Here is a 19,265-nt window from a genome sequence, read left to right as displayed (position 1 = left end):
CGCCTCGCTGGCTTTTTTTTTTTTTTTTTTTCGCGTGCATTGAAAAGTAGAGAGGCTGTGGACAGTGTAAAAGATTGTGCATATGACGGCTCTGTCGATTCCAAGCCCGTCCATACCCCCATACTCCCGGGCAATGCACACGCATTTGACAGCTTGTCGGTCCCCTTCATAGGGCATTTGCTCGCTAAAGGCTGCCCGGAGGTGGGACATTTGACAATTTAGTCAAAAAGAAAAAAAAAAAAAGAATTATACATCAGTGCTTTGTGAAAACGGAAGCCTGCTTTATTAAACATCAGAGAAATTAACCCCACGTAAAGAACTTAGTTGTAAATTATCTTTCTGACATAATCCACTCAAAGCTAGCTCGTCAGTGCCCTGCCACCCCCATACCGGCAACCTCGTACGAGAAAATTGAGTCGAGAAGCGATGGCGAACTCCATAGACAACGATCATATAAAAACATAAGCTTATTACATAAAACACACAGGGATAGGCCTTTCAATGAGTTTTCTTTGCAAGGATCGTCTTTGCAAGTTTGTTTTTGGTCCCGTCCACAGTACTACGCCGGAGGAATTTGAAAACGGTGGTTTCACTCTGAAAATGCACCAAATGTTTTCCACCCACACTACGCCAGAGGAATTTAAAAACGTATAACAATCACCAGTTAATTATTTTGGATTTGTGTTTGAGAAAAACTTGGATAGGGAAATCAAATGATAATCGTGACTCCATCCTTTTCAAAAAGCTCCTTTTTCAAAATGTTTTCCGTCCACACGAAAACGCAAACTGCGCGGCGTTTTCAAATTCCTTCGGTTTGAAAAGCGTTTTCGATAAGCTTTGTTTTCGTGACGGATTAGAGCGGCAGTGGGCGTACGTAAACCGTAGAAATAAAGCTGCGTTTTCAAATTTCTCCGCCGGTGGTGTGGATCGACGCTGCCTTTGTCTTTGTGGAGATCCGTTTGCAGACCAGGCCTGACTCTTGACCATGTTCGAATCAATTTCAGTAACAGTCATAATCAAACTATAACAAGATTACAATACCAATTAACCGAGGATGCATTTTCACGTTAGCGGCCATGAGTACACGGCAATGTCAAGAGTTGAACTTTAACTTTTAATATGGGGTATTTGCATTGTTCTCACGGCCCCGCCGAGGGGATTTTGTATGGACCAGCTTCTCCACGGTGGGGCATTTGCCACCTTATGAAAAGAAAATGTCAAATGCCCGTCCAATACCCGGGCGGGATGGGCAGGCTTCGAATTGACAGAACCATAAACGTTGTAGTGGATAGATTTCTGCATTTTAAAAAGTCCATAAATAGATTTAAATTTTAACGCAAAAAGTTCACGTCTTGACTGCTACACTTCATTTGCTTGGCTTTGAAATTGTAGTCGTATGCGCCATTGATTTCTTTATACAATGGAACCCCGCTCTTTGGACATGGTCTACGGTCAGTTAACAATGGTTTTTTTCTCCAGAAATTCAACCAATCACGTATATAATGCAACATAGCTTTGATTTTGTCTTGTGTTAAAGCAGTGTGGAAAAATTCCTCCTCTTCCTCTACTGAGATCAAAACGGCTGGCAAAGCTTGAAAACGCTGTATGCACAGCTGTAATTCCATTCAAATTGTCGACTTTTTCCACCCATATTCTTCTGCGTTCCACCCATATTCTTCTGCGTTCCACCCATCCACCGCCGCCATCTTGAATTCGTTGATGCATCAACTTTTTCCCACGTTTTCCCCATTTGTTTCCTTTTCTAAATAAATAAAAAAAAGAAAATGGGAAACTTGTTTGACTCAAACCAGTTTCAAACTGCTCCTATATATTATGTTTTTAATGAATTCCTTAACACTCCGACCAAAATGTCGTAAATTAGTCCTTACAAGTGACGTGTTCACGGGGCAACACGATCTCCTCCTCAAATGAAGTATAATCATCATTTGTCATATACGTACAAATGAAGTATAATCCTTCAACCCACCTTGTGCACTATTACTGGTGCCTTCCTCAGAAAACTCAACAGTTTCTTCATCGCTTAAACTTGCATCAAAAGAGGGCCCTCGGTTCATCAAAATGAAGGGAAGCGCTAATGATAAATATTCTAAGAGGATATAGTTTATTTAAGCTCATATCATGCGTTTAATAACGACGACTTGATACATGTATTTGACTCTCTTCTAAGAACGAAGCATGTAGAAACAAAAAGAACCATTCAAATTGAATGAGATGCAAATGATTGGCCCAGTATTTTACAATCTAGCTTAATCTTTTTTGAAAAAAATAATTATGCTTAATAAGTTCTTAATTTTAGAGCGAAACCGCCACTAAAATGCTCGAATAAAGCTTAATGCTTTTTACCTCACTAATATGCTAAAAAAGAGCCGAAGAATGTACAAAATTAAAGCCTACCGATACAAAAAGACAACCAAACCTTCAAAACTGCTGTAAGTCGCTGATTTTGAAAACTCTGATGGCTTTCGAGAACGCGGACGATATTTGTACGTGTTTATTCGATGCCCAGAGACCGAATCTCGATAAAACTCGAACTCGGATTCTCCTGCTTTCCTTTTCCGTGGCTTCTCCTGTTCAAAAAGGGCTTCTGCTTGTTCAATGAGCTCATCCAAACTCGCGGCGTCTTCGTCCGCCATTTAGTAAATGGAGAATCCAGTCTACTTTGGACATCACGGTCATTTGCAATGAAGGATTATACTTAATTTGCACGTATATGACAAATGATGATAATACTTCATTTGAGGAGAAGATCGTGTTGCACAGGGACTAGGCAATGCGAACGGCAGCGAGACAAGTCTTGGTAAGTCTTGCACACTTGCCCCTTCAATTCGGACCAGTTTGATTCGTTGTAAGTCGTAGGAGCCAATTTAAAACCATGCACCCTGTGGTTAGTCTTTCTGATAAAATTATACATGGTCTTCATAGGCTCGATTAGGTGGATAGAGCAAACTACGCAGCTCAGCTTGCGCCTGGCCGCCATCTTGGATTTATACGCCGGAGTCCTGGGTATCAGCGGAAATTCTCTGGGTTACGCAAGCGCACAACAACTCTTGACGTGGCCTAGTTCTTGTCATTGATTCCACGCGAAAATAAAAAGGTCTTTGCCGTGATCTTTTGCCGATTTTTACACGACCATGGGACTCACTATATCAAGTTTGTTCAACCGGCTCTTTGGCAAGACAAATATGAGGATATTGATGGGTAAGATTGCTCTAAATTGCTCGTAAAACCTTCATCTTTCACCGTATAATTTTGTTGTAGTCCAGTGGAATCTCAATCGAAAGAGTTCCTCAAATGCACTAAGGCAATATAGCCACGCAATTAACTTTATTTTTGCCTGTATTCTAGACTGTGTGATTGTCTACTTGTAGCAAAATCGGTTGAGTCGACAGATAGGTGTATCTCTCTTAAGTTCATAACTGTGGTGTCTTTTTTATTTACAATTACACATTGTGAAAGCTTACTTTCAGTCAATAGGTATGATTGAATACAGTCTGCATTATGTAGACTTAAGCTTAAGTAATTATTTCAGAATCAATGAATTTGTCTATAAATTTGTCATAGCAAGAATGGCAACTTCTTTAATTATCACTAATCAGAGGATGTAGGGCTAGTGTAAACCTCAATGCTTATGGTAGTATCTTTAATTTGTGTACAGTGTAGTTTTTGGCACAGGTGTAACTGGCGAATACCCGGCCTTTTTTTAGCGTTATTTAAGGTGATTCCACTTAATAAAGAGAGAATATTAACAAATTGGAAAGAGAATGTCAAAGCCTTATGTGCCTTGTGGCATAAAGAGATATAGGATATAGGCTAGGATTAACAAATTCTCAAACTTCATCTACTTGGTAATTATATTATGTATATCAGAAAATGCATTAAAATATAGGGGTCACCGTGCTCATTTTTGCACAACATGGATGGCCTTTATAGCAACTTTACGACCGATGAGGTTGTCATTACCTTTGGGTTATTGACCAAGTGTGAGGTCAAGATGGCTAGATATTGGCCAAGTTCTTTTTTTACGTGTTTATGGACCGAGATGGACTCGAGGTCCATAAACTCGCAAAAAAAAGAATGAGGCCAATATCAAGCCATCTTGACCAAACAAGCTTGGTCAATAAATGATTTTTTTTTTTTTTGGCTTTTCGGGGAAATTTTTCTTGCAGGACATGGCAGGTAGTCCCCAGCGGGCAAGATAGCTCCATCTTGCCTGCTCTGGTAGCCAATCACAGCGCATGATTTAATTCATCTTGCCCGCTCATGGAGCTAGCCATATAATAATTAACCTTAGTTAGCAGAAAGGGGCACTAGAAATTCTAAGAAAAGCACTCATTGGATTACATTTATTAGAGAAGTTAAACAAAATAGACCCTGAACTTACAATTTCAACCATGTTAGTTAGACAGGAGTTATGATTCTACTACAAACTTAAGAATTCTCTGTGTGTGCACATACCCAGCACTACCTATAGACTTGTTCTTTACAGGATTAAAATCAATATAGTTTTAAACAGAATTTCAAACTATTCTTCAAATCAAGATATATTGTAGATAACCTTGTGTAATTTCAATTCATGCATTTAAATGTGGGAATCACCATGCTTATTTAAGAAAAAACGAGCATTTATTTCGCTGTCGAGCTTAGCCTAAGGGAAATCCCTATGTTTTGTACGCGCACACACTGGCACATGCGCATGCACTAATGAGGCGTAAATTGTGCGGGATGCACAGTGCAATTCTGAGGAATCACCTTAATCCCAATGTAGTGGTATGTGTAACTGATTAGACTTTGCCTTTTGCATTTGACAGTTGGCCTTGATGCTGCTGGGAAAACCACCATTTTATACAAACTTAAACTTGGAGAAATAGTCACTACTATTCCTACCATTGGTAAGTACCATACTTTAGATAACTTAGATCAACGAGAGCAAAGAAACAACGCACACACATGAACAGTCATGTATTTTGTTTTAGTAGTACATGTATGTATCGAAAGAACAGAAAGTACAGAAGTACATATGCATAGTTTATCGGTGTATGACATTTGCAGAAGGCAGACTGCAGACTACATTTGGGCCAAAATAGCTGGTTAGCCAGAATGTCACCCAGGTTAGCCTGAATAGTGCTCAGGTTATCCTTTTTATGGTTAACTCTGGATAATGGAAATGGGAATACATGAGAATGCAATGAGTTAAAACAACAAACATTCTGCGGTCTGCGGTCTGCAGTCTGCAAATGTCATATGTACACCGATAGTGTATCTATACATCTCCCCACTGAAGGTTCATTGGGTTAACCTCCCATCCACCTCTATACTGTACTTTCTTATCAAAATTTTGGTATTTGAGCCCATTCACCATCCCCCCACCTTGCTGGAATTTCTGATAAGTTATTGTGTGTGTTGTAATCTTTGGCCCATATGAAAATACAGACGTTTGAATAACTGTATTGTACAAAGAATTGTATACATGTAAGTCAGATGAATCTAATGTGTTGCGCAGTGCCAATAGTAAAACATTTGGATTTCCAAACTTACATGATTCTGTGGTTCAGTGTTAATATTTTCTCTTCCCTCTGTTATAATAAAAGACAGATTGTCGTATAGTGGGCCACTACTCACTTATACCGTATTTTAAGAAAATTCCATCTATTTTACCCTTTTTACCAGGCTTCAATGTTGAGACAGTGGAGTACAAGAATATCTCGTTTACTGTTTGGGATGTTGGTGGCCAGGACAAAATTCGACCACTGTGGAGACACTACTTCACAAACACACAGGTGAATGTTTTGTTCTCTTGCAATTACAAGTCCACCCTGCAAGACAGTTCCCTTCTCTTTCTGTTCAGAGAGAGATGAAAGGCTTAAGAACCTCTGCTTACAGCTGCTCAATTCCCGATTGTGTATGTACAAACTACATGACCTGCACATCACATGCTGTGCTTTGTCATACAAAATGTTATGTACAGCTATTTTCATTTCACAACAAATTGTCCAAATCCCTGTTTTTTTGTTAATCACAAAAACTACAGAATTTCATTCTACAAAGAACTGAGCAGGAAAGTTACGTGTAGTCCAATATGTTTTGAGCCCTACAGTACCGCTCAAAAGTAAGTTACCACCTCTCGTCTCGTTTCTCGCGAGACGAGACTCTCGTCTCGCGAGACGAGACTCTCGTCTCGAGAGACGAGACTCTCGTCTCGCGAGAACCATTCAAGCGTATATTTTGGAATGAATTACAAGCAATTAGCTTGCGAGAAAACGATTAAATTCTCGCGACGCGGTGAAGTTTACCCCGCGAGAGCATCTGGTTTTGCAGGCTCTTGTTTCACACGCCACTTCAAGGGAGCCAACTTTAACTTACAAGCGAAAAACTTAAATGAAAGTGATGAAAAACGAACGGCAAAGACGTTCGCCGAAACTCGAGTTCGGCGGTCGCTTTAATTATTTCATTGCAGCGTGTTGACTTTGCGTAAATATGAACGACAGCTTTTAAGTGGAAACTTGCTTCGTAAGACCCAATACTATCATCGCAAATGAAGAAAGTGAATGGAAACATTGCTTTTTATTCTCAAATCAAGACGTTGGTGAAAGTGCTTGAGCAATCGATGAGTAAAGTGTCAATAGTTTACGGATTATTTTTAGTCCGTAACGCAGTGAATTTGCATAAGTGTACATGTCCTTTGAACTCGCTTTTGAATCGTAAAACCGTTGTTTTCATCCATAAAATTGAATGTAATCAGTCATAAAAATCGAAATATTAACCACCGGAAAGAGAACTTCGGTAAATCTGTACATGTTTCGTCTGACAGCGAGAAAGGAAGTGAATTTTTGATTACATAACAAATCGAAAACGTGACTTTGACTTTATGCACGCGTCCTTTGCTAAAATAACAATCGCACGTGGTAGAAGTGTTCAAAGAATTGGAACGTGAAATGGAACGCAGAAGACGTCAGTTTGAATACTGAAAGTTATGTTGATCCTAATTTCCTTGTTAAACGCGCTCACCAAGAGAGACAAAGTCTGTTGAGCGATTGATGGAAAGATTGCGATCCTTTGGTCAAATTAGTTGTGTTGATGTTGAACTCGCCTACATGTACATCGATCGATAAAAGGCTTTCGGAGAACCCTACAAACAAAGAGAAACGTTTAAAAAATGAAATGGCTTTATAGGAGTTTTTAATAGCAAATGCTGCGAGATAAGCTGTGTCACAGAACTCGCTTAACTGCAAAGTTAGCAACGCGCGTCGATCAGCGATCGAAACACGGTTATGAAAATTGTGAACCGCTCGAAGGCCAAGAATGGTCCTGAACGGTCCGTGTTTGCTTTTAAACATGTCACTGTTAACCTGTCTTTCATGTATACAGCACCTTTCTACTGAAGTGACGTTAATGATTTCATAAATCGCAGCGCTAGTTTGGCGAAAGAAGCCACTGGGATCGACCAGCAAAAGAAGCAATTTCAGCGTACAGGTCTGGACACCATGGAAGTCATGAACGATATGTTTTCGATTGAAAACTGAAAAATTTGCGGCGTATATATTCACAGATACCATTCTCAAACCATGTGGGTTGAAAATTTCTGGAGTTACATCTTTTATGAACGTGGTAAACATGGGAAATCCGGCGCCGGCGCTCGCAAGCGAAGCTTCGTCAGATCGCGCAAAGTTTCGCTGTGTTGTTGCTGCATTGTTTGCTTCACAATAGGCTATTAAAATCTCGCGAGAAGTTCAGGCAACCGTACTTACAGTTTTTTAAAGCTCTCGCGAGACGAGACTCTCGTCTCGCGAGACGAAAGTCTCGTCTCTCGAGACGAGAGTCGCGTCTCTCGAGACGAGATTCTCGTCTCGCGAGAAGGTGGTAACTTACTTTTGAGCGGTACTGTATTTGTCATGTACCATAGAATTCCGACAGTAACAGTCCCCCCAAAAATAATGGCCCACCCAAAAGTAACGGCCCTTTGAAGAAGTCACTAAAGAGAAAGTCTCTGCTCTCAAGTGCAATGTAGATGGAACATCCTGACTACAAGACTGAACACTGACTTAAAGAGTTATTTGTGATTTTATTTCAAACTGAAGTTTTCTTGAAACTATTATTTATGAGCTGTATTTGTCTAGCAGCAGAGTCAAATGATGTACTGTAACGTAATCAGATGTACTGTGATACATGTATATTGCGACCATTACACTTTTGCCCTACAGTTCCAACGTTTAGGGCCTTTTTTTGTTTATACAGTCTGCTTTGTTTATGTGGGTAGTTAAGAACATACATAAATGGAACTTTTAAATTCATGTGTTATGTGTCTGCTTTGTCTGAAGCGACTGTTTACTTACCATACAAACGTATTTTAACCATCTGAAAGTTAGGGCTACCCATAAGTAAGGGCTACCCGAAAGTAACGGCTACCCTTTTGCCTGCTAAATCCGAAAGTAACAGCCCCCATTGCTTTCAGAATTCTATGGTATATATTTTAAAAACTTGTTGAAAACCAGTATATAAATTCGTTATTTGCCTGATTTTTGATGGCCGCCCATCAAAGGATCTGGCAGGTATGAGCAGAGGTTCTCTCTCGTCTCTACTTGACTAGAAAGAGAAGGGAATCTTTATTTCACAGGGTACTGTGTACATTGTAAGGCATAAAATTAACGTGTGTATATCCTGGCATAATCAATCATATAAAATCAATCCTCAATTACATTTCTAGCATATTGATGTGATCACACCAATGCTAACAGTTTTGATTTTAGTTTTGCGCACATGTGTTTGATGTTTATGTTGCTGTTTTGTTTATCACTGTTTTTTATCTGTCTCCTAGGGTTTGATATTTGTTGTTGACAGTAATGATAAGGAAAGAATAAGAGAAGCCAACGATGAACTGCACAAAATGGTAAGTCATGTTGCCAGTTATTCAGAAGAAGCTTTGACATCTGAAAGCAAACTGTGCATACACTCAATTGATATGCACATTTTTTTGTATAAACACATATGTGGATGGCCGTACCCGCATATTAAATGCACATACATGTTGTAGGTCAAAATGAAATTCAGGTTAAAATGAAATCCTTTGTCTCTTAACCCTAATTATTCATGGATCTTGATGATTTCCCTAACAATTACATAATGCAAGCCTGCAAATAATTTTTGTCTGTAAAATTTTTTTTCGTGGATTTTGTAACACAAGTTGTTTGTTCACACGTGTATTCTGTATTTTCCCATGTATCATGTTTCCCACGATGTCTAAGGAAGTTTCATTAAACAATATTACAAAATGCTAATTTGCAACTTACAGCTTCAAGAAGAGGAACTGAGTGACGCTTATCTACTGGTGTTTGCAAACAAGCAGGATTTACCAAATGCCATGTCAGTCAGCGAATTAACAGACAAATTAGGACTTCACAACATTAAAAGCAGAAAGGTGAGAAATGCTAGATTTGGATCACAGGGTTCGTAGCCTGAATCCATGAATGGGTTTTATATCTGATAAAGTCTGCATACAAGGCCAGGTGGCCCAGCATGCTGGTGGCTGTCGGCAGTTTCTGTTGCATGATACAACTAGGATTATTTTTATCCCATACCTAGATGGGATGCTAGTCCCTCACAGGTTTACCCCCCAGCACTAACTATTTGGGTACCCATTTATACACCTGGGTGGAGAGAGGCACTGTAAGAGTAAAGTGTCTTGCCTAAGACTGCAACAATGTCCCCAACCAGGCCTCCAACCCTGACCGCCCGATCCAGACTCAAGCACATTAATCAAGAGATGACCATGCCTCCACAGGTTTTATGTCTGATATAGTCCATTCTCTGGTGTACATTTGTCTCTGCCTACAGCATAAGATGTGGCTGTTACATGGTCATGTTTCGGTAGAGAGATTTGTAGTTGTTTTTCATGTGCAAAAACATTTCCGGAATTGTATTTGGGAAGTTATTTCAGTTCATGATGAATGTTTAAAGTTTCCCAGAAGAACTTGCCATTTTTATTGAGCCACAGAATTTGGCATGGTCAAAGAAACATGAAAGGCTTTGAAAATGATACAAAACCGTAATTAGGACCCAAAGTCCCTTTGGAAAGGCCCAACAGGAAAACGAACAATCATTTTTAGGAGTTCTATTTCATCTACAAATGTTTTGCACATGTTCTATGAGAAAGGAACCAGCATGAATCCCGTGTATGTACATGAATTAATAAATGTAATAATAATTATAATAAATTAGGACAACATGATGTTCATGTGACTTCCACAGCGTGAAAAGTAACCAATCACAGGAAATGACTTTTACACTGTTGAGCTTACTCATTGACTAGCTTAAAGGTTGCGAATTTGTTTTAATATTTTCCCTTTTATTTTCTCATTAGTGGTATGTGCAAGCAGCATGCGCCACTGAGGGAACCGGCCTGTACGAAGGACTCGATTGGCTCTCAAATGAACTTTCCAAGTGACCTTGCTGAGTTGGAAACGTAGAGTTTTTATACATTAAATATTGTAAACAGCTAATTTTGTTTGACATTTCAAGATCAGTTTCTAATGGGTCAAGGTATTTATAAGCGATCAAGTCAGTCAACTGTCATTTACTTGTGGTTTGTAACTTAACAACCTCACATAGTAGATTGTGGACTTCTTGTTGGTTCTGTACAATTCTGAACAAGTTGACTGTGAGGACACTCGAGCCATGAACACTTGAAACTTTTTTGTTACTTTTTTTGTGGCACTAGAATGAGGACTTTTCATATTATGTAAAGGATTAGCCATCGTACATCCTGATCTTTTACATAAGATATAAAAAGGCTTCATTTTATAGTCACCAAAAAATATATAGACAAAGAAATGTTATGTGTTGCGGCTCCAGTGTCCGTACTGTGAGAGTAACGTGTTTGTTGTAGGCACTTGTGAAATTAGAATTATCAAAAGAGCTCTGTATTTGCATTGCTATCAAGTAAGGGACCTTTAAGGTTAGATATATATTTTTTGCGGTTTATCAGTAATGTAGGCTTGCTTATACAAATTTATTTTGATGGTAACTGGACAAATTGGTTTGAAATCGTACTCCAACTGAAAACCACGATCAAGGTAATTAATTTACTTCTATCGCGGTTTAAGAACTTTTGAGACTTTTCAGTTAAAATAATGTTTATTTTACTACAGTTCACCAGATGGCAACGAATTTCAAACTCCACAGAGCATTAGCATTAAAAGAAATCCTTTTATACAAGAGAAATTGAAACGTTGGTTAGCGTTTTCTTGTGGATTAGTGGAAAATCGGTTACTGAACAACTCGGCTTAGTCTTGTTAAAGCTGTTGGCAAAAGGTTGAATTGGAGGACAAAATCCGGTTACCGATTAATCATATCTGTCACAAAATTTGAAGAAGTGTAGGCAAAGCAACTGAAAATCTCCCATCAGAACAAAGGACAAAAATTCGTTTGAGTGTGAAATTATTCAATCACAAGACGAAACCCTTATGGGTGTTCACGCTCCATTTCAATGAAGACATCGAGTGTGTTATCAGCCAATCTCATTCGAGAATTGTTAGGTTTGATTCTTCAAGGAGGAAATTACAGTGTTTGATTAGTTTTTCTGGGAAACCTTTAACTGAAAAATGTATTCAAGCGAAAAATAAAATGCTTCAGTTTTCAACATGAAACTAATCCCACCTCAGTAGTGCATTTTGATTCGTTTACAAATTCTTATTGTTAGCCTGTTTGTAACTATTGTAGTAATTTAAGTGAAGCGTTTAGAAGAATCCTTACTCAAGTCAGTATGATGTTTGTGGAAAAGCGTTTAAAGATATATAAATAAAAAGAGACAACTTCATCTTGGTGGCATCGTTATGATCATTCACTCAATTGAAGGGTGGGTTGGGGAGGAGGAGGTGGTAGACGACAGTGAGACCAATGTCTTATCTCGGGGAAGGGTTTCGTGGGGAAGGGGGTCCAGTCCCCCTTTTTATGTTCCAAAGTGTGACTAAAAGGGCCTGCACCTTTTGGAGCAAGATAAGCCCGTCTTTATCCATAAACATTTTGCACCTTTACACAGATCTCTTCTTTTTTTTTTTTTTTTTTTTTTTTTTGTATCCGTTGAAAATTGACTTTATCACTATGCAAACAAAACGCATACAAACACCTACCAGTATTGACAGTTATAATTCTGTAATTGTCTGATATCCCACTCATAATTACTTTATACCAAAACTTTAAATGTTAGGTTAAACAGGTGTGAAGAGCTCGACTACAAACTAGTTCAAACTCAACGTTTTTTAGTTCAGAGAGCACATGGCTTTATAAACTACTTTGACTAATGTCACGTACCTTGAGACCTCATTTAGACTATTTTGTTATATAGTTATTAAAAAGACGATTTTCACTGAGTGTCAAAAGTAATTCGCATTTACTACAATTGTTTTCAATTGCCAATTTATTATACACTACTCAGCCAATCACAAACCGTGGTAAAACCAAAACTAAGACCAAAGTAATTGATTACTTTCGACATTTCATTGAAAACCGCTCTACTAAGCTTACTGAAAAAAAAGAAAAAACAAAAACGCGCCACTTTCTCAACCAATCAGAAGTAAAAGAGAAAGCAATCGTTAGTGGCGCGGACATGTTTTCCCGCGCTTTACGTCGACTACTTGTATTAACTTCGATTTTTTGATTGGTCCAGTGGGATATCTCCGTGTGACCTTTGAGATTGGCCAGGGATAATTATTTTGCTTTTGGTTTTACAAGACTTCGTTGAAAAACACTGTAATGGTGAATGAACCGTTAGCTGAAATAAATATTTCGAGCGTTATGAGCCCATGCTGTAGAAAACGTTTCTCCAGGAGCCATACATTAGTTTTGTTCACCCAACGTTTTAAAGTTAGAACGTTTTATTTACAATTGTATTAACAAAGCCTCAAACTGAGTTTCCTTAACGAATTCCACACGCTGCGTTTTTTTACTTTGAGTTTATTTCATAAATGATTCCCAAATCACCTTGAAATAAGCCAAGATCTGAATTTGTGTAGAAGAAAGAAAAATAATTGTGCCACAGGAAAACCAACAATCAAGAATATCGATAGGTAAGCTGTGTAAATGAGCGGCTCGTCACCAGACTCCAGCGAGGGGTAAAATACTGGATTTAAATTGAGATCAATCTTCACTTCCGTTAAAATAAACACTATGGTGAAAACAACGTACGCGGCACCGAACATGTAGGCGTACATGACGTGAAAAAGCCTCACGGGGATGTGACTGGCCAGTGTGTCCACAATCATGAGAACAAGATGAAGGACATGCTTTGGAACGTCCAGGATCCCAAGAAAGGTGTAACGCACTTTAAAGAATAACGCAAAGTAAGCGATCATACAGACGAAGGAGCTGTCTGCGGCGAGGGTGTGTAACACCCACAGGACCTCGTGGTGCCAAGAGAGATGGTTTGTAGTTGGAGGTAGGCTGTCGTCGTTCTCGTCTGGTTTTAAAGCGCAGGAATTGGAATTCAACGGGTCACTGCTATCTTGGGTGATTCTGTCATACTGGTCACTCTCTTTGGATCCGCACATCGAGCGATGGAATGCGGTCAGCGAGCCAACCAGAAAATACAACGCGGTCACCGCTAGGCTCCAGTTTCCCAAGTGAATGATCCAGCCCCCTGTCGGTTGATCTAAGCCAATCCAAACCAGGTGACCAATGGATAGTGCAGCGTAAAATAAGCGAAGGAAAGCGAACAGTGGTCGTGGCAGGCCCTGTATTGACAAGAAAAAAATAGAATAAGATGTTGTGGAAAGACCGCCTCACTTGTTCACAGTGCAACAGGGGTGGTTATTGAAGCAGACCAGATTACGGGACATCGATACAACTCAATATTGAAGCATTTCTTAGTATAATCAACTTAAAAAAATAAGTAAATACTTTGCAAATTACACAGCTAACGTTCTTCATCACAAATACTACAGAATGGTGTTTGTTATGATACGGTTAAACCGGCCATAATTTTGGATGATGAAAAAAACACTCAAAAAAAGTTCTTTTTTTCATTTTGTCGACGCAGCTATATATACATGTACTAAAGCATGATTGGAAACTTCAGTCGTTGATTCTCGAATCTTCGCGAAGCTTATAAGCTAAGCAAATAAACCTTTCGCTGTCTTCGGTCCTTTTTAAAACAACAAGTCGTTTACTTGAAGGCTTAAATGAAACATAAAAGATTTATTCTTCATAACCATCCAACCATCGAGTAAACGATATAACTGAATATGATTAGCGCGCTTTTTATAGTCAAAAAGTTGAAAACTTTGATCAATCTGTTGCGCTGTTGTTCTCATTTCGCTTCTGAAAAACAAAAGTTTGCCGAAAAGCCTCTGTCAAATCATTGCAGTTTTATTGAGCCACTAACTCTTTTGCTGACTTTTTTAAAGGCGTAATTAAAAATTCTAGTCATAATTATTATTATGTATGCAAATCCTCCGACCTGTCTAAGAGGCAACCTTTGATATGCTTACCACGAAACAACGAAAACAAGTTCATTTTTATTCACATCTACCATCGTTCGGAGACAAGTCTCTAGTTCTATTCTTAGCTGGGGTCTGGCCTGCTCAGTTGAAAATTAAAATATAACTTTTAAAGCTCACTTCCTTCCTGCAACGAAATTTAGGCGGTTAATTAATAAGCAGAGGAATATAATTTAAATGTTGATTTAAATGGTATTCGAAGAGAAGAAACATTTCTACCAACAGAACGCAGACTTGTATAACTTGCGATTTAAGCTATACAGATAACACGTTCCCGAACTAGGGCAGAGAGAAATTACTGTTATAATTCGAATTCGTGCCTTAAGATTCCGCAATGCTTCAGCGTGTTGTGAAAACTCATCTGTTTGGCGCGTGAAAGTATTTCACTTATCGGCATGGCTTATAACAGGACTAGCGGTTAACAACACACTTACCGGGGCATCGGTAAAGGCCCTGGAGTCGTGATATCGTAATCCAAGCTTCCTAATGCTACATTCCTCGCCGAGGGCCTTACAGCAACGGCCCATACTTACTCTGACGAAGGTCCTCAGACGTCAACAACAAGATACCAACTGAACAAAAGAATGGTCTAAGAGAAATGCAAATCTACATAAATCGCTTTTAGGCGGGAATCGATCCCTTTCTTTCAAGCGAAAACAATGAGAATTGAATGTTCATTCAAGCTTGAGTATTTTAAGGGTATTTAAAACAACGCTAAAAGCTTGCTCGCGGCAAAAGAAAAGAAGGCTTTTTCATTTTTAGAAGTGTTTGTAATTAAGTTATATTTCCTCAATTTGAGATAAAATGACTCGTTTTGAGTTCCGAGTAGAGGCTATTGCAATTGTTGATCTCAATCACTCGTACAAACTTTCCTTATTAATATTCTGGTAGCGATTTCTTGACACATTCTCTGTTAAATTCACTGAGGCGTTTAACATTTCTTTATTATTTACTTCATCAAACGCGCCCCACCGTTAACTCCCGCTCAAATCTGCATAGCGCTTTTTGACGCTTCATTGCTTAAATGCTTTGCTGCGTGAAAAGTGCGCAATATTTGTTCAGTTTGTTCCAATATGTCGACCATCAAAAAGTGGCTGAAAGTAGTATTCTCCGAGGAATTTAGTATCCACAGCTTGTCACTGAAGTTTCCAAATGCCGAGTTGTTTTCAGAATCACCGGTAAGTAAGTAATTGGTGCTGAAGTTCCTAACAGACAAGACTCATTTGTAAACAAAATCTAAAATTTTTAGCAACTCTTCGGTCGTTGTTGGAAGTTTATCTATTAAATCCCGTTTTGCCGCGTATTGCAAGCTTAGGCTTTTTAAAAAAAGTCCATAAAAGGTCCATAAAAGACTTCTGCTTCATCTTCTTTGTATCATGTCTACGATGTTCCGGTTTAATCGGCCCAAGAGGAAAGATTGACTTCGTAGTACGGATATCCCTGCGCTTTCGTCACCTTTTCTTAAATTCTCCTAATTTGATCAAATTTACTTCTTTCTTTGAAGGCTATTTCGTTGCTCAAATTCTGGAGTTTGAAAAAGCACTTGGCCATCGCTCTTGAAATAGCCGCTTGCCACTTCCTTCCTGTGACCGGCTGTACATGTAGCGATGTAACCCTATGTTCCTGTGCGAAAGCTTTTTTCTTGCCTATATTAGGTGCTCAGTTTAAGTCTATTTTCCCATCATTGTTACTAAAGAACGAAATAGTGTTTTAATTGGAATTTAGTTGTCATGATTTAGAGACTATCGGGAATCCCATTGGGCTGCAATATCTGTGCTATTTTGAAAACACTCAAGTTTTTGAGTTGTTGTCATGTTTTTCTTTACTTTTCTTTCTGCGAACATCGGCTTCAATGAACTGAGAAGACAGCTACTGAGTCTCGTAATTGCAAAACAGCTAAGGCGTAGAGTACATTGAAGTACAATCATTGCCCAGGGGTAACTTCTGGAGTTTATTTTGTACATCGATCCTTCAAAGATCTGATTGGTTTTTTGTCACTGCGTGCGACTTCTTGTCCTCGCGCGAGCGATCACGGTAACCAATAAGAAATCTCCTTTGTGCTACATGTGCGTCATTGCATGAAAATTTCAACCCGAATTTCAATCGTTTTTCTTTTATCGCAGAATTGAGAGTGGGGAATAACTGAGATTAAAAATGTTGTCCGTTAATATCTTAGTTTTTCCCACGCATGACTTCAAATGAGAGACAATTTTTTTCAATTCAATCCCGTTTCAGTGGTTCCCACCGGCGTTATTCATCATTTACCGTCTCGTGTTGACGTCATGCTGTGTGATCTTCACAATGGAAAGTATTCTCAGCACTCCCAGTTATCTGTGGCTGTTGCAGTTGGACAACTGGAGTATTTCCGCAGTTTGTCTGTATTTCGTCCTTTCCACTCTACTCCTCGTTTACCACACAATTAAAACTTGGAAAGATGACAAAAGAAGAGAAGAGGAGGAGAAAGCGAAACACGAGCACCACACGGAAAAGAGCCACTTGGCAGAGGAGGAACTGGGTGCAAGCGAAACAGACCTGCTTTGGGCGGCAAGCGAAGATGGAGAGTCACACCAGGTAGATTATCACGAAGACAAACTTCCCTGTTACCACAAAGTAGTGTGGCTTTTGCAAACCATGGCGGGAAATAGCATATTGGTGGTCTCATTTTGCTACCTGGTTCTGGAGGGGCAATTGAACTCTTTAGTCCTTGCCATGTACTTTACATTCACTGCCTTCATGATCATTGAGGCAATATTCAGCTTCGCACCAATCAGGTTGCTGCATGTTGTTTATTCATACATTTTTACGCTAGCATACGTCCTTGTTGTTGTTTTATTTTACTTCATAATTACTGATCCTAACAATGCGCCTGATGACCTGCCTCGATTTGTAAATAGGATCCATGATCCATTTTCTTCTGCAATGGTATTTCTCATTCTAATAATTGGACAGCCTTTATTTCAGTTGCTGTACTTTGCTATCCATAAACTTAAATGCTTCGTGTATATTAAGTATTACGGTTACTAAATCAATTGTTTTGTTCACTTAGAGGATGAAATACTATGTTCGGCCTGTTTTGCCATAGATCAAGTAGTATTTTTATATATACAGATCGTTAGAGTAATGAAATTAAATAAAAGATAGATTAACTTTTATTTCATCGATATCTTCATATTAAAACAATCTCAAAATAATAGTATTTTGATAGGATTTTATGAAAACCAAAACCAAAACAAGCAAACGAACAAGCAAACAAAAACTTAAACACAAAGAAATTTCCTCTGTCAACCACTAGTTCCAAGGTACAATTGAATAATGGAATCCCGTGAATTGGAGCTCTTATTGTTTCGAACCTTTCTATTATTCGAAGTAACTTTTTGCTCCTTTGGCAAACCAACAACAACAACGACAACAACATAGGGTGAAAATTCGAACCTTCCGATTTTTTTCGAACCAGTTTCCATTGTTTCCAAAAATAGGTCTTCTACTGTACTTTAATTAAGTGGAGAGATACAGATGTCCTTGAACTAAACCGAACCCTATAACAGGCAAATAATGCCATTTTATTTCATAGAATAACTGAGCTACTACGCGCTCTCTCATTGGCCGATAGGTGTGTCTGTATGAAAGTATGTAAACACGGTTGTGACGTTTTAGATTCGCGTGTAGTTTAGAGAAATATTTGATAAAAGCAGTAGAGGACTATTTTCCGCTTTTACATAGCTTCATCTAAACACTCGGGTGGTTGGGAGAATTCTCGAAAGTTATCCAAACTCTCGACTGCGTCTCTGGTTTGAATAACTGTCTCGAATTCTCCTAAACTCCGCCCCCTCCCCCTCCCCATCGTGTATGGAAGAGGCCATGTAAATGCGGAAAAAAATAATCTATTGCTTAAATAGATAGTGCAACTGTAAATATAGGATCCGAACCAGATTCATGTGCTGTATTTGATCGCGTTTCGTAAGGCTGGACCAAAATTGCTGGCCTGAAGTAAGACGAAAAACGGTTTCTTCTTGATAGAAAACAATTTTCTGTTGTACCTTAAAAACATTATATCTTCGTAAGCGTATTGTAGCCTGCAGAACAGACGGATTAGCGGGGCAGTGAGCGAGACGCGATACACGAGCGCGAAGCGCGAGACGAAAAACGCTTCGCGCTCGTGATCGCGTTCCGCGCTCGTGTATCGCATTTCGCTCTCTACCCCGCCATTCCGTTTCTGCAGGCTAGCGTATTATAAAACTGAGACCTGGAAATGCTATTTTTCTGCACGGACTTATTTGTAGTACAATAACAAGAGGTTGTGAAACTTTTACTGTATGCATTTGATGGGACAAACGGCAAAATACCGATTAGTTCCAACTGCTCTGTTTTGTCATTTCCTTCTCTAGAAGCAAAGTGTGTAATACAAAATTTACACAACATTAAATGCTGGAGTAGAAAAGGATGAGAATAAAATTTAGAATGAAAAACCTATCAAGGGAATATTACAACGTAATAAAAACGGTACAAAGTTTAGAACAGAATTGGCTAGCCAACGTATATTTTAGATGTTTTACGTTGTCAACAAAAATTACAAATTTCTTGCATGTTTATTTGTTGTTGAAGGTTAATGGTTTCCCCGTTTTCGTAGCCTAATACTGCAGCATTCACTCAACATTGATGATCTGGGAAGCCTTAACTGTGTCAAATTGAACGAAAATTAAATCTCTCATTTCTTTGTGAATAACCAGTGGCGTCGTGGGGTCATGTTTATCCTTTTTT

At 38.9% G+C, this 19,265-nt stretch overlaps 4 protein-coding genes across 5 annotated transcripts; 2 read left to right on the top strand and 2 right to left on the bottom strand.

Moving 5' to 3' along the window:
* Positions 1-34: 34 nt before the first annotated feature.
* On the bottom strand, positions 35-3,016 carry LOC149117796 (uncharacterized). 2 transcript variants are annotated; one of them, XM_089286222.1, is made up of 3 exons: positions 2,438-3,016; positions 1,988-2,065; positions 35-1,762 (listed from the first exon to the last, which is right to left on the bottom strand). In XM_089286222.1, the coding sequence occupies exons 1-3, from the start codon at positions 2,652-2,654 to the stop codon at positions 1,725-1,727; spliced, it is 333 nt and encodes a 110-aa protein (XP_089142348.1). In that variant the 5' UTR covers positions 2,655-3,016; the 3' UTR covers positions 35-1,724. The 2 variants fall into 2 exon arrangements, with proteins under 2 accessions (XP_089142348.1, XP_089142343.1); XM_089286217.1 differs by lacking the exon at positions 1,988-2,065 and having other exon boundaries at positions 2,416-3,016.
* Positions 3,017-3,055: 39 nt separating this feature from the next.
* On the top strand, positions 3,056-11,830 carry LOC110064334 (ADP-ribosylation factor 4). Its single transcript, XM_020771381.2, has 6 exons — positions 3,056-3,219; positions 4,830-4,910; positions 5,689-5,798; positions 8,834-8,905; positions 9,308-9,433; positions 10,376-11,830. The coding sequence occupies exons 1-6, from the start codon at positions 3,153-3,155 to the stop codon at positions 10,457-10,459; spliced, it is 540 nt and encodes a 179-aa protein (XP_020627040.1). The 5' UTR covers positions 3,056-3,152; the 3' UTR covers positions 10,460-11,830.
* Positions 11,831-12,057: 227 nt separating this feature from the next.
* On the bottom strand, positions 12,058-15,094 carry LOC110064325 (uncharacterized). Its single transcript, XM_020771369.2, has 2 exons — positions 14,942-15,094; positions 12,058-13,742 (listed from the first exon to the last, which is right to left on the bottom strand). The coding sequence occupies exons 1-2, from the start codon at positions 15,032-15,034 to the stop codon at positions 12,990-12,992; spliced, it is 846 nt and encodes a 281-aa protein (XP_020627028.1). The 5' UTR covers positions 15,035-15,094; the 3' UTR covers positions 12,058-12,989.
* Positions 15,095-15,520: 426 nt separating this feature from the next.
* On the top strand, positions 15,521-19,230 carry LOC110064316 (uncharacterized). Its single transcript, XM_020771357.2, has 2 exons — positions 15,521-15,685; positions 16,743-19,230. Exons 1-2 carry the CDS (start codon positions 15,581-15,583, stop codon positions 17,529-17,531), a joined length of 894 nt encoding a protein of 297 aa, XP_020627016.1. The 5' UTR covers positions 15,521-15,580; the 3' UTR covers positions 17,532-19,230.
* The last annotated feature ends 35 nt before the right edge of the window (positions 19,231-19,265 follow it).

The sequence above is a fragment of the Orbicella faveolata genome, unplaced genomic scaffold (assembly GCF_042242905.1).
Source record: "Orbicella faveolata isolate gen_17 unplaced genomic scaffold, um_ofav_v1 contig_1, whole genome shotgun sequence".
In the NCBI taxonomy this organism is placed as follows: Eukaryota; Metazoa; Cnidaria; class Anthozoa; order Scleractinia; family Merulinidae; genus Orbicella; species Orbicella faveolata.
The sequence above is the reverse complement of the archived record's forward strand: the minus strand, read 5'-3'. Positions and strand labels throughout refer to the sequence as shown.

What these genes read in the sequence shown, in the direction of transcription:
- LOC149117796 (XM_089286217.1), bottom strand. Translation starts at nt 2,654, where the DNA reads ATGGCGGACGAAGACGCCGCGAGTTTGGATGAGCTCATTGAACAAGCA. An exon ending in TTGGTTGTCTTTTTGTATCG is followed by an intron (nt 1,763 to 2,415) that starts GTAGGCTTTAAT and finishes TTATTTATTTAG; the next exon opens with AAAAGGAAACAAATGGGGAA.
- LOC110064334 (XM_020771381.2), top strand. Translation starts at nt 3,153, where the DNA reads ATGGGACTCACTATATCAAGTTTGTTCAACCGGCTCTTTGGCAAGACA. An exon ending in CACTACTATTCCTACCATTG is followed by an intron (nt 4,911 to 5,688) that starts GTAAGTACCATA and finishes CCTTTTTACCAG; the next exon opens with GCTTCAATGTTGAGACAGTG. An exon ending in ACGATGAACTGCACAAAATG is followed by an intron (nt 8,906 to 9,307) that starts GTAAGTCATGTT and finishes TGCAACTTACAG; the next exon opens with CTTCAAGAAGAGGAACTGAG.
- LOC110064325 (XM_020771369.2), bottom strand. Translation starts at nt 15,034, where the DNA reads ATGGGCCGTTGCTGTAAGGCCCTCGGCGAGGAATGTAGCATTAGGAAG. An exon ending in GGGCCTTTACCGATGCCCCG is followed by an intron (nt 13,743 to 14,941) that starts GTAAGTGTGTTG and finishes TTGTCAATACAG; the next exon opens with GGCCTGCCACGACCACTGTT.
- LOC110064316 (XM_020771357.2), top strand. Translation starts at nt 15,581, where the DNA reads ATGTCGACCATCAAAAAGTGGCTGAAAGTAGTATTCTCCGAGGAATTT. An exon ending in AGTTGTTTTCAGAATCACCG is followed by an intron (nt 15,686 to 16,742) that starts GTAAGTAAGTAA and finishes ATCCCGTTTCAG; the next exon opens with TGGTTCCCACCGGCGTTATT.